A 12666-nucleotide genomic window follows, 5' to 3' on the forward strand; every position below is an offset into this window, starting at 1 on the left:
GCTGCTTACACTTCACAGTGGGAAAACCAAGAGCAGGAACAACTGCGGGGTAAGACAGAGCAGTATCTGAGCCTGGAATATTTCATGTCATTTATGCTGGTTTCTGAGATGAAATGAAAGTCAAAGTGCTTCATTTCAATTCCCACTTTCAGCATCACTCCTGTCATTCAAAGACCCCTCCCTCCTGTCCCAGAGCCCTGCCACTGTCCCTAGTTTGCTCTGAGCCCCAGAACAGGCACTTAACGTGGAATTACGCCAATGGAAATAATCTCATGAATTGAGGAACCTGGAGCAACAGAACAAGCAGTTCCTAGGGGGCAGAGCATTTCACAGTGCCTCACTAGAGACCCGAGGGCCAATTTGGACATGGAGAGATGGCCCCAGGCTTCAAAAATACAGGCTGCTGTCCTGGCACTGCAGGACCCTGCTGGCTTTCCTGCTCCTTTCTCTGCTTTTGGAACTCCGTGTCCTGGCAGTGGGCCCTGGTGAAGTCTGAGTCACCTTTTTGCTTTGTGTCAGCTCTGACACCAGCCTCCCTGTGGCAGCATGGGGGAAACAATTGCAGAGGATTCTGCCTTCCTCCTCTGGCTGGGGGGTAGGTGATGGAGGAAAACCAAGTTTAGGCATAAATCAGGTGCTGGGTACTGGTAGGTAGGAGTGTACCCTGCTTTGGGGTGCAGGCTGCTACTCATATTCCTCAGCAGTCTAGCACCCCCGGGATGCTTCCCCACCCCAGCAAGGCACCATCCTGCTCTGTTGGGCCTTGCATACCACTAGCATCATTGGGGAAAAAAAAAAAGACAACTGCAGCCTCGCTGAACTGGGGCAACTTCACCCCCACCTACTGGGATGTAGAAGCTTGGCAGGGCACAACTGGGAGAATCCAGGCTGGCCTCACAACCACACATGTGCACCCAGGTCCTCTCCCACGCAAGGGAGGAAGGAATGTCCTGTCTCCAGTAGTATCATTTGTGCACTCAAAGCCATGGGGAGGGAAGGGGTTTAAGAAGGGATGCTCTTTCTGAGGAGACATGGCTGAGAAATTCTGCATGTTTCAGTAGTATTGCTCTAAGAAGATGAGAGCTCTCTTTTCCTAGGTCTGGATAAGATAGCAGGGCTGTGCTGGACTGCGCTGATTACTGTGAAAATAACAAAATTTAAGCAATAAAAGCAGTTCTTAAGTCCAGGTCAGTTACTTCCTGCAGTCACTGTTGTACATCCTTATAACCTTGCCAGCCCCTGTCCCATGCCATGCATACAACATAACATGCACGTTCACTTCCACTACCTTTTATGGCCTCTTTCACAGCTGAGTCGACAGGAATAATATTCTTCTCCACCAGCTCCAAAGGACCCGGCCTGAGAGCAATCTTTTCATTGAGATCATCGGCCAGTCGGGCTCTTTTCAGCTTCATTTGAGTAGACTGAATGGACCCTTCTGCAGCTGAGTCTAAAAGGCCAAATGGAAGTGTCAGTTCAGGACCCGGGGTATCTGTAAGCACAGTGTTCAGCAAGAACATTCTTCAGCAAGAATGTTCTTCCCCTCCAGCACAGCCTTTCTGGGTTGTGGCCAAAACCTAAGCATGGCTCAGTGCACAGCAGGAGGTCCTCTGGGCCTGGGAGGATGGGTCTGGTGGGGTTTGGGACATGGGTCTTCCTTTGAACCTTAGGTCCAGGTTCTCCATTCCCAAGCAAGAGCCTCTGTCTACTAGCCTAGGCTTGCAAACACAGACTGCAGCTGGAGCATTCTCCCCAAGGTCCAGCAATGATCTGCAATGGAAATTTCATTAACAAGCTATGACTAACATAAGAGCCAAAGTGGACTCCAGCTCCTGCCTGCTAGGAGCCCATTGGCCCTTGTGATCCCTACTTCTGGGCAACAGCTGGAGAAAAGACCCATTAACAGTGTTAGACAACTGGAGTAAATGGCTTACACTGCAAGATTGAAAGCTGAGTCTTTGGGAGTGGACATTTGGAGATGGAGTGATTACAGTGCTCCAGGCCTTCAGGAGAAAAACAAGCTGGAGAGGAGCATAACAAAGGCAGCTAGATCTGGAAGCTACAGCCCTACCAAACCCAGCTGAGAAGTCCCCAATTATCAAGTGGTGACAGAAGAGCAGCCAATTAAACAGAAAGGTTTCCTGAACAAAGTTGATCTGGCTTCTCTGGTGGCACAGGCATGAGTATTGAGGGAGTGGGATTCTAAACTAGACCATGTCTATACCTTTGGGGGTCTAAAGTAAGAAGGGCTGCATTTAGGTTGTGCTGTCTTCAAAGAATGGACATTTCTAGAAGATATACTGTAGGCAACACAAGCTACAGGGTTTGATGGCAGGGAAAAATTCTCTGCGGGAGGTCAGGAGAGCTGATCTAGGGTCACTTCCGGCCTCAGACTATAGGGCAGTGAACATAGAATCATAGAACCACAGAATCATAGTCAAAGAATGGTTTTGGTTGGAAAGGACCTTAAAGATCACTTAGTTCCAACCCCCCTGCCATGGGCAGGGACACCTTCCACCAGACCAGGTTGCTCAAAGCCCCATCCAGCCTGACCTTGAAGAATTCCAGGGATGGGTCAACCAAAATATGTCTGGGCAACCTGTTCTAGTGTCTCACCAGCCTCACAGTGAAGAACTTCATGCTTACATCTAACCTAAATCTACCCTCTTTCAGTTTAAAGCCATTACCCCTTGCCCTATCACTACACACCCTTGTAAAAAGTCCCTCTCCAGCTTTTTTGTAGGCCCCCTTTACGTACTGGAAGGCCACTATGAGGTCTCCCCAGACCCTTCTCTTCTCCAGGCTGAAGAACCCCAACTGTCTCAGCCTGTGTTCATAGCAAAGGTGCTCCAGCCCCCTGATCATCTTTGTGGCCCTCCTCTGGACTCGCTGCAACAGGACCATGTCCTTCTTACGTTGGGGGCCCAGAGCTGGATGCAGTACTGCAGGTGAGGTCCCACAAGAGCAGAGCAGAGGGGGCGAATCACCTCCCTTGACCTGCTGGTCACACTTTTTTTGGTGCAGCCCAGGATACAGTTGGCTTTCTGCACTGTGAGCACACATTGCTGGGTCATGCTGAGCTTCTCATCAACCATGACGGACATAGCTGTGAGCAGATGCTCTGGCTAAGAGGTGTGTGTGGGGCAGCACAGCCAGCTTGCTCAATAGACAGCCAGGCAGTGTCTGCTCCACCTCTCCTCTGGCTGTGTCTGGCTGGCCCTGTCCATGCCCGGTGACAGCAGCTGCCTCCAGCTGCCTTCCTGGTTTACAGCCCCCGAGCCCCAACTCCAGTCTGTATTGCTTCTATTATTTAACCTAAGGGAAAGACAATTTCCACCTGTCAAACAAGCAATGGTGCTAGCTCATTTTAGGGATGGAGACCCAAGGGAAAAGCAAGGCAGTGGCACTGATCCGGCATGGGCCTCTGGCTCAGCCCTCCTGCGCACCAGAGGAAAAAGAAATACGGACTTCATCCATGCTGAGAGCAGAGGACAGCATTTACAATTGCCAGAGAGTGATCTGCTTCTTCCAGGCGACTGACAGGACTTGAGGAGAGAGGCTGCACATCCTCCTTGTTTCTAAGGATCTTGTTATCTCTGGAGATAACAAGGGACACTGCAGTGTTCTGCTGTCTGTGATGGGATGCAGCAGAGCTGTGCCAGCTCTCTGGCTGGGAGGGGACAGCAGGATGGGAGAGGGGAGAACTGCTGTGGCTCATGGACCGATAGCAGGGCTCATCCTATTCATATGGCTGTGCTTGGATCATTGACTGCATTGCCATGAATTGTCACATAGAATATCCAGAATTATGGCAAAACAAAAGATGTCCAGCTTTGGAAGGGTATCGCAACCATGTGCTACAGGGATTTCAGTGCCCTGGACACCAAATGCCCCAGGTATGCTTTTCATGAGGATCAGATGTCAGCACCTCTGTCTTACAGAGTCCTCTCTCGCAGCTGTTCTCTACCCCACTGTCCTCTAGAGCATCTTATGCTGGTCTCTGCCAGAGATGGGAGAAAGATTAGATGGCCTTGGGTCTGCTTCTGTCAGGGAATAAATGTGTGTGCTGCCTCCTGAAGACCAGGTCTGGACTGACTTCTGTACAACATGTATCCCATTTCAATCTGCCTCTCATGAGCAGCTGGGACAAAGTTAATCGTTATGAGAGTCCTGAAGGGAATCCAAGTGGGGCAGTAGAGACATGAGTCACAAGGCAGGAGACACAAGGATTATGTGGGAGAAGCTCAGGCAGTCTTACCTTGTAAAATGTGCATATTGACCAGGTCTGATCGCTCAGGCCTGCTTCTGATCTTGTGCTTGAGATAATCTTCAGTCTGCAGAACACAAATGCAGAGAGTTACCTGGCTAGAGCAGCAATGAGGTACAGAGAGCATCTGCCTCTGTGCCATCCCATGGTTTTTTGAGTTTATTACAAGCTGGGTTGAGTGGGCTCTTAAATGGAATTATTTTTCACTCAGACACTGGCTTGTTCTTGGGCAGTTCTTCAGAAAGGGAACAATGTGCATGGAGCTGCTGTCTGTTCACTATACCCACTCCTAAGCTGTGTCCTTTCCAATCTCCCTTGGGCTTCTGATGCCTGAAGTATTATGAGAGCTCATGGGAAGGATGAGACCTATTCGCTGGGAGTGGTGGATCTGCTCCTAGCTTAGCATACCATGTGGCCTTTGAGAGTTGCACCAAGGCAGCTCCAGAGTGTACCATTAGCAATGGCTTCTGTGGGAAGCCTGGCACTCTGGGATGAGGTGTAAGGCCGAGCAAGTCATGAAGATACCCAGACTCTCTACCCAGGTCAGCCACAAGGCTTAGCCTTCCTGCAGTCCTGCAGCTCCTGTGTTCTGTGATTCCTCACCCCAGCTATGATGTGGGGTTGGGAGAATCCACTTTACAGATCACTGCAGCAGAGCTTGTGATGAACACGGTCCTGGAGCCTTGTGTCAACTTCCTAATGTCTTTAGGAACAGAAAGGCATGCAGAGGTATAATAACACCATCCACTAGGGCCCAGGAAGTCAGTATTGAGGGCAGCTGACCTCAAGAATACAAATATAAGCTTATCCCCTGCTGAAGAAAAGCTAGGGCACAACTTGGACAAATTATTAGCCATTTGCTAAATTGAGATGCAAGAAGAAATAGTACCAAAAAATGTACATAGTTCAAAGAGGTTAAAATCTTAAGGATAAATGTAAAAGAACAGTACAAGCAGCTGGAGCAAAACGAGAAAACCCACAGTACAAAATGTACAGTATCATGAGAAAAAGATTTTATAAGGACTTCTGTAGCCAGGACAAGGCAATGGAAAGTGCTGTCTGTGTTCCATAAGCAGGAGAAATAATTGTGAATGCTGCTGAGATGGCTACAGGATTTAATGCCTTTTTAAACCATCCTCAATAAAAAGATAAATGGCTATTTATCCATCAGATGACTAAACCAAGAACCTTCAGCAGCAAAAGAGAAGAGGCTCTAGTTACTGGGTTGGAGAACAGGTTGGAGAATACTCAGATGAGTTAAATGTTCTGAAACAGTTTGAGATGCAGAATGCTATAGTAATAACAACTATCTGTGGGTCTCCAGGAAACTGGGCAAGGGAGAGCATAATTTCTTGCTTTAAAAGAGAAGGAGTGAAGAAACCAGGAAATTATAAACCAGTCAGCAAGTTACTGGAACAAGTAATCAAACAATCTATAAATTGATTTTGAAGATAGCAAGGAGGTGAGTAGCAGCCAAGATGGATTCATCAAGAACAAACTATATCACATCAACCTAATTTCCTTCTATGGAGAGATGACAGATTTCTGTTACAGGAATAAACAATTAATGTCATGTAGCTTGACTTTAAGCATGTTTTGACAATATCTCACATGTCTTTCTCATATGTAAGCCAGAGAAATTTGGTCTGGATAAGACTAAAATAAAAAAGGAGCATAGCTGTGGGTCACCAGAGGAATTAGGAATGGCTCACAGTCTAAACAGAAGAATATATCAAATCATGTTACACAGCAATTCTTCCTACTAGTCAACATATTCATTAATGCCTTGGATGATGGAAGACATACTCCTTAACTCTGAATCATTCAAGGCTAACAGGTTACAATGCAGCATGATTTGGAGTAATTGAACAAATGATCTGAAATACATTTGATAAAATTTCAAGAGGATATTTGGAAAGGACTGCATTCAGTTCACAGTTAGCCACAGCTAAACCAGGTGATTAAGCACTGGGGTGGATGAAGACTTAATCCATCAGAGATGCTTCTGTAGTGGTCACTGGACAGTGGCCTTAGGCAGAAATTAGTTACTTCATAAATAGACAAAAAAATATAAAAGGAACCGGAGAATCTAGTGATCAGCAGCTGAACCACATCCTTAGACCAGCAGGCAGCTTTCTAGAAAGACAAAATGAAGGATGTCAGATGGGCCCTAGGAATAGCAAAGCCCTATTCTATGCCCTGTATCTGAAAGGGTTCATGGGAAGGGTCTGGACAACAGCTACAGAAATCATTACTGCACAAGAGATGGGATCAATGAGAAGAGACTGAAGGGAGGGGAGGTTGGTCAGTCCAGGGGTAAGATGTCTATAGGGAAACAGGATGCAAAATACTTTTTAGAAGTGCTACAAGAAAAAAGATAAACAGTTCTGCATATGCATGCATATAGGAGAAAAAGTAATGGGCTTAAACTTCAACAGAATAGCTTAGGCTGGGAATTGGGGGACACTTGCTAACAGCGCAGGTTAGAGAGCACTGGAGCACGTTGCTGGGGGGTGGGATGTCTGTCAGTGGTCACACAACTGTCAGGAATGACCCAGATGGGGCTGTTCTGCTCTGGGGCAGAGGCATGACAGCTGTCCCCCACAGTCCCTCCCTGCCACACTTGTTGGGGTGCTGGGAGTAAGTACTAAAGCCCTGCTGAGCCTAACTGCCTCAGGAAAGTCAGCCTGCTCTCTGTCCTCCAATCCAGCAATCTATTATAGGACATTGACTTCAAAGTCTGCTGCAGTGGCTTGATGCCAGCCTCTAACATAGCCAGTGACATGTTTAAACAAATAATAGACATTTTATTTACTGAAGCCTTTACAATTCCTTACCCTTCCCCCCATATTTTTTCCCCAGCTTATTTTCACCAACATGATCCCTTGCTTGGACCATGTGTAGGTTTGCCTGGTTCCTGTGCCAGGTCAGAGCAGGCTGGTGTCTGCACCTGAGTGCAGTTAAATTCACTTAATGCATTTCCAGCTAATCCTCAGATCGGGTCCTGACTTGGGCTAAGCTTGAATTGCCATCTTGCAGATGTGGCATTGTTCATGTTGAGCCCAGCATTCACACTGCGTTAGCCTGACTTTCTGCTGTGATTTCAGTTCCCTTTGACCTTTGCTGTTTATAAGCTGCATTTGTGTCACTGGGGTGCAAATGATAGAGAAAGACTTCAGATGTGGGGATTTTTAGCATCAGCTGAAGCAGAAGAGCTTTCAAAACACATGAAAGCAGTTATTGTTATCTGCTTTCTGTTTGCAGAACTTTAGTTGGGAGGAATATGAGCTAAACAACAAATACCGTTGAGTAATTATCTGGAAACAGCCACTGGTCCTTCCCTGTCACAGCTCTAAGCAGGGCATCCTTGCAAAGGAGTATATGTTTGTTATGGGCTGTGCTCATTAGTGTCTTCATTAGCATGCTCTAAAAATGTATGCAGTTTGGGATAGACTAGATCATCCTTCCCTTTTCCCCAGGCAACTAGCCAGTGAAAGCTTTTGAAGAGAAAGACAAAGAGACAGAAATATATACTTAAACTGTAAAATATATGACACTTCAAGGATACTTTGGATTGCTTGAAATTTTGTAAGCATGCTAATTTTTCAGAGTCATGTTGTGTTTCTTATGCTAGCCATTTATTACCGCAGGAGAGTTGGGCAAGCGACTGGAGTGTGTTTAAGTTCAGAAGAGCACTTCTCCATATTTCACAATCATTCTTCCTTGCAAAGGTCCTTTTCCATGTGAGTGCAAGCATGTTCTGCAGATTAATGGAACAAACTCTTGTGTTCAAGAAAAAACTGCATGACTGATTATTCATTTTTCTGTGGACACCCCTCCAGTTTGGTCAAGGCTGGATGATGGGTGCTTGGAAAACTGGTGTGAAAACCGGAGTGATTTCCCAAAAATCAGGTAAATCACATCACAGAGTTTCGATGTGTTCTGGAAATGGCTACTTATCTTATCTCTGCCTTCAGCAATATTTAGGGAAGCCTGAGTGCAGTTAGATAATGGGGCTGGTGGGAGCCTGGCCCACTTAGCCCCTTGGATGTTGTATGTCGTAATGGCCAAGCTACACTGCTGAGCTAAAAGCCAGGCTCCTGTCTGATGACAAGTGTGAGCTCCCTGGGGACTCACTCCAGGTGACAGAGGGCATCTGCATTCCTCCTGCACACTTGCTAAATAGTTAGGCTCCTTCAGTCCTGTTTGCTCCTGGCTCTGCTCTAACCCCGCTGACTAGAGCATGAGTGGAGAGCAGGCAGCAGAGTGAGGAGTGGGCTGTGGACCTGGCCCGGAGAGGGAAACAGCCCTTCAGCTGGTTGGTTGTCTACTGCAAGGACTGCCAATGCCATGCTGAACTACACCCTGCCCATAGTCTCTTGTAAAACTCAGGAGCTGTTGTAAAACCCCATAGCTCAGGGCACAGGTGGTCCCTCTGCCCTTTTAAAACTTCCCTGCTTGGAGAAGGGTGCTCCAGATAATTTGTGAACCCTGGCTTGGCCCAACCATGTCTGGAAGCAGGGGAGACACGCTGACCCTCATCCTTGGCCACAGGGCCTCAATGGAGGATGCCAGAGGAGGGCACAGTGGTGGAAGGTGCTTTCAAACCCCACAACTCATGCAAAGCGAGCCCACGTGTTCCCTCATCGGGGTGGCTGCAGGAGTTACCTTGGCTCGCTCCAGACTTTTTCGCTGTTCATGGAATGCAGATGGGCTTTTCAGTGCTGCAACAGGAAAGAAAGAGGAGCAGTCAGCACAGGAGTGGAAGCAAGCAGCCACCAGGATATTCAGCAACAGCATTTTAATGAGTGCTGTAAAAATAGTAACACAAACTAGCCATTCTCTTTATTGCGCTGACTAAAAATAACCCAGGAAAGCTCTGGGAAATCCCATGCTCTCAGCCAGTCCATGGCAAGAGAGCAGGGGGGATGGAGAGTATGGGTTTGCTCAGGAAGCACATGGGGAGGGAGGGGTGCTCTGTGGGACACGTCAGAGAGCAGATGAGGCTTTTCCCTGGAGTGCTTCCTACATGTCGTGAAAGGCACCACAGCCCCCAAAGACAGATCTGGGAAAAGCAACAACCTGAGAGGGGATCTCACCTGCAAGTAAAACCTGCAGGTGACTGAGGCTTGAGGCCAGCAGAAAACCAGAAAAGACCTGCCTCACTTCTTGGGGTCATGTGGGTGCAGCCTCCAGCGAGGGTATTTCAAGGCAAGGCCCTGGATCTGTGGTCCTTTGTCCCTCTTCCATCGCTGACTACCCCTCCATCTCTCACTGTGCCTTTGTCCTGTCCCCTGCCCAGAAGCACCTGTGTGACATGGGGCCTCCCTGGGCAGGCAGCTGCCTGGCCAGGTACCAGGTAGTAGACTATGCCCTCAGCATCTCCTGACACCAAGGAGGATTAACCCAGAGGGGTCCCAAAAAAAGGCCAATGATCCCTGGCTCTTGGACCAGTGAACACCAGTCCCATGGAGCAGTCTGTATTGGAGTCATGGATAACCTTGCACATTTCCTTGTTTACTCTGGGTCAGTAGAAATAGGAGCAGAATTTGTATGGTGAAGGGGTTAATATTTCTCAGATTCTGCAAAAATTCTTTTCTGGCTGTGTAAGTGGGCAAAATTAACTATTCCCATTGGGACAGGGAAGGGGAAGGTATCCTGACCCACAAAAACAGTCTGCTACAACTCTTTGTTTGGCAAGAGGAATTCCCTTTCTGTCTTCTGAATGGGATCCAATAAGGATAGAAATTATTTTCACACAGGACATGTTATCCTCTATCAGTCTAGAGGAGGATGAAGAGAAGACTGGGGGCAGCTGGGACATGTTTGGGGGCCCTCTGAATTGGCTTTTGGTAGGCAACACCTAGGGCAATCCCCATAACCTCCAGTGAATCACAGTAAAACACAGAAGGCACATTCCTGCTCCTGACATTTGGAAAGCAAACATACAGACAAGCTAGTGTTACTGTGCCATGCTCCGGTGAGCAGCCAAAAGGACTAGTGACAGCTGGTTTAATCAGAAGCAAAATAAAATGGTGCACACAAGAAAAAGAAGTTAGCAAGAGAGATGACTTTTACAGCCCTGCTTACTGTGAAGTACTGACATTGGGAGTGTGCTATGGGCATTGACCAAACGCCGTGCTATTCAAGAGGAAAATGTTTTAGAATTTAGTCATTTACCAAGATTTTTGGAGGAATTATGTGGATGCTGCAGCTTGTATTAGTCTGCAAAACAAATAAAGACATCGCTAGCACTAGTTATTCAGACAACTTGTCAGGGGATAACATGTCAGCTTGAAATGACTGAGGGCCTGGAGGCAACAGGGCAGAGCTGCTGTGCTTGTTGATAATCTTGGAACTATTGCGTCTAAGGTTTCAGTTAGAGGATGAGGTGGTGGCTGCGTACAGCAAGAGGGTCTTTACTTCAAGCGCAGCTATTTCTGCAGCCCATCACAGTAGGGGGAACCTTGCCTTGAGGAATCCTTGATCCTGCAAGCTGCCTCCCCCTCCTTTTGGGTAGGTGAGCAGGATCTGGCTGGGGTCTGGGGCAGGCATCTGTGCAGGTCTAGAGGGAGGGTTCATCCATGCTCAGCCCTACAGCCTGCCTTTCTGCAAGTGACCCCACATGCTCTTGATTTAAAATGCTTTTCCTGGGTCTGTACCAGTTTCACTAGGACAATAAAACTGCATGTGTTGTTGCATGAACTGGAAATTTCGTACTCAGTGAGCCTGAAGAATGGGGCAGGCTCTGCTCTCGCCTGCACTCCTATGCTTCAGGAGCATGGCAGTGTCTCTATGAACCTGGATCTCCCCTTGCTTTCAGAGGATCCTCCACAGAGTCACAGGGCTGAAGGAACTCAGAGGCTGCTCTTGCCTAGCTGTCTGCACCTGTCTTTATTTGCAGAGGTTTTTCAGTATTGTTGATTGTTTTGCCAGCCAGTTGTTCAATTTACAACCTGAAAACATCTGACAGTCAGAGTCCAGCTTTGAACCTGAAGTCTTGTTCAATGCTGCTGCTCCTGAGCATCCTGCTTTAGGCAGTTTCCTGCCTTCTCCAGTGATGGGGCAATCTGAAGGCTTCACATTTCTTAGAGGAACATCTAAGGGAGTGTGAACAGAGCTCAGGTATGCAATGGCATTAATCTTTTCCAGTCAAACCAAATGCAGACTGGGCTTTGGTAAGGATATTCATCTCACTGCGCTATGCTCAGGTAACACTGATACTTCTCCCTGCACTATTCTCTTGGATACCAAAAACCAGCCATCTTCCTAGGACTTACTCCAATGGTTCACACATACTGTGCTATAGCTGCACTGCTGAACAGCTCAGCAGGCTCTGCGTATAGTCATCAACTCCCCTTCCTACAATGGTTTTCACAAGCCCTCAAATCTTTTATCCAATGCTATTCTGATACTCTGATCTTCCATCTCTCTTTCTGGTCTCTGTATAAAATGGATCAGCTAGAAAAACAAAGTTTCTCTGTCCTGGGATTATATCAACAGAAAATGTATACAATGGGTTGAAAGCAATCCTTGTGCAAGATGTGATGTGCAATGTGGGATTAAGTGCATGCTCCAAGCCTGGTACTAAACCCGACTCTCACCATGGAGATCAGCAATGCCCATCTTTTCTCTTTCCAGAAGGGCTATACTCAACCAATGTGGGTAACAGACATATGGGTTTATTTCTCGCGCTCCTCCAATGCATGTGAACAGAGATCCTGTCCCAGGGCATCTCCTAGAGCCCACCTCATCTGCTGGTCCTCAGAGCCAACAGGGCATGGGAACACTTGTTTTTCATAACGAAAGACTGCACATGCCCAAGCAATGGGGGGAAGCTGGCTGGGGCTCCCACGTATTAAATGTTAACATCTGACTCTTCCTCCTGAGGTCAAATTCAGCAGTTAAATTCTGCAGGTTTGTTTTTATAATGGCAAAAATGCCTTTCCTTCTATTACTTTTAGTGAGTGAACTCTGCTCAAGCTTTCCCAAATGGCCTTCTTGGACAGAAACCAGACTGCAAAATGTCAGCCTAGAAGTTGGGAGTGCAAAGAAGCCATAAGTAACAGGAAAATACCCTTCAGTTGCCATCACATAAATTTGTCTTAATATGTGGTTGGCAATGTGTAAGGTTTCAAATGTTAGGTGCCATTTGTAAAAGTGCAGTCCCATGCACTCAGCCTTGCAGAGCAGTGTCAGGTATGCAAACCTCTCAGTTGGCACTACTGCTCCCTACATGTGCAATGGGGTGTCCTGCACCTTATTTGAGTGTGCCCACTTTTACAGAGTAGACTTAGCAGTTCAGGAGATGTTAAACATATTTTTGGCCACTCACTGTATTGCCAGTGCTTGCAATACTGTAACAAATGTCACAGTATTTTGCTTGAAGCTCAAACTCC

The 12666-nt window shown here is 47.2% G+C and overlaps 1 protein-coding gene across 6 annotated transcripts in view; it reads right to left on the minus strand.

Annotated features, from left to right (window-relative positions):
- Positions 1 to 12666, minus strand: part of MYOCD (myocardin) — a 263077-nt gene that overhangs the window by 14948 nt on the left and 235463 nt on the right. For 4 of the 6 annotated variants that reach the window (XM_049812111.1, XM_049812110.1, XM_049812115.1 and 1 more), the window contains exons 4-6: positions 8936 to 8991; positions 4259 to 4334; positions 1289 to 1450 (exon numbers count right to left, since the gene is read on the minus strand). In XM_049812111.1, coding sequence (XP_049668068.1) covers positions 1289 to 1450; positions 4259 to 4334; positions 8936 to 8991 — 294 coding nt within the window. The remainder of the gene's footprint in view (positions 1 to 1288; positions 1451 to 4258; positions 4335 to 8935; positions 8992 to 12666) is intronic. The other 2 variants (XM_049812112.1, XM_049812114.1) reach the window with 2 other exon arrangements.

Source organism: Accipiter gentilis, chromosome 10 (assembly GCF_929443795.1).
Source record: "Accipiter gentilis chromosome 10, bAccGen1.1, whole genome shotgun sequence".
Classification (NCBI taxonomy): domain Eukaryota; kingdom Metazoa; phylum Chordata; class Aves; order Accipitriformes; family Accipitridae; genus Astur; species Astur gentilis.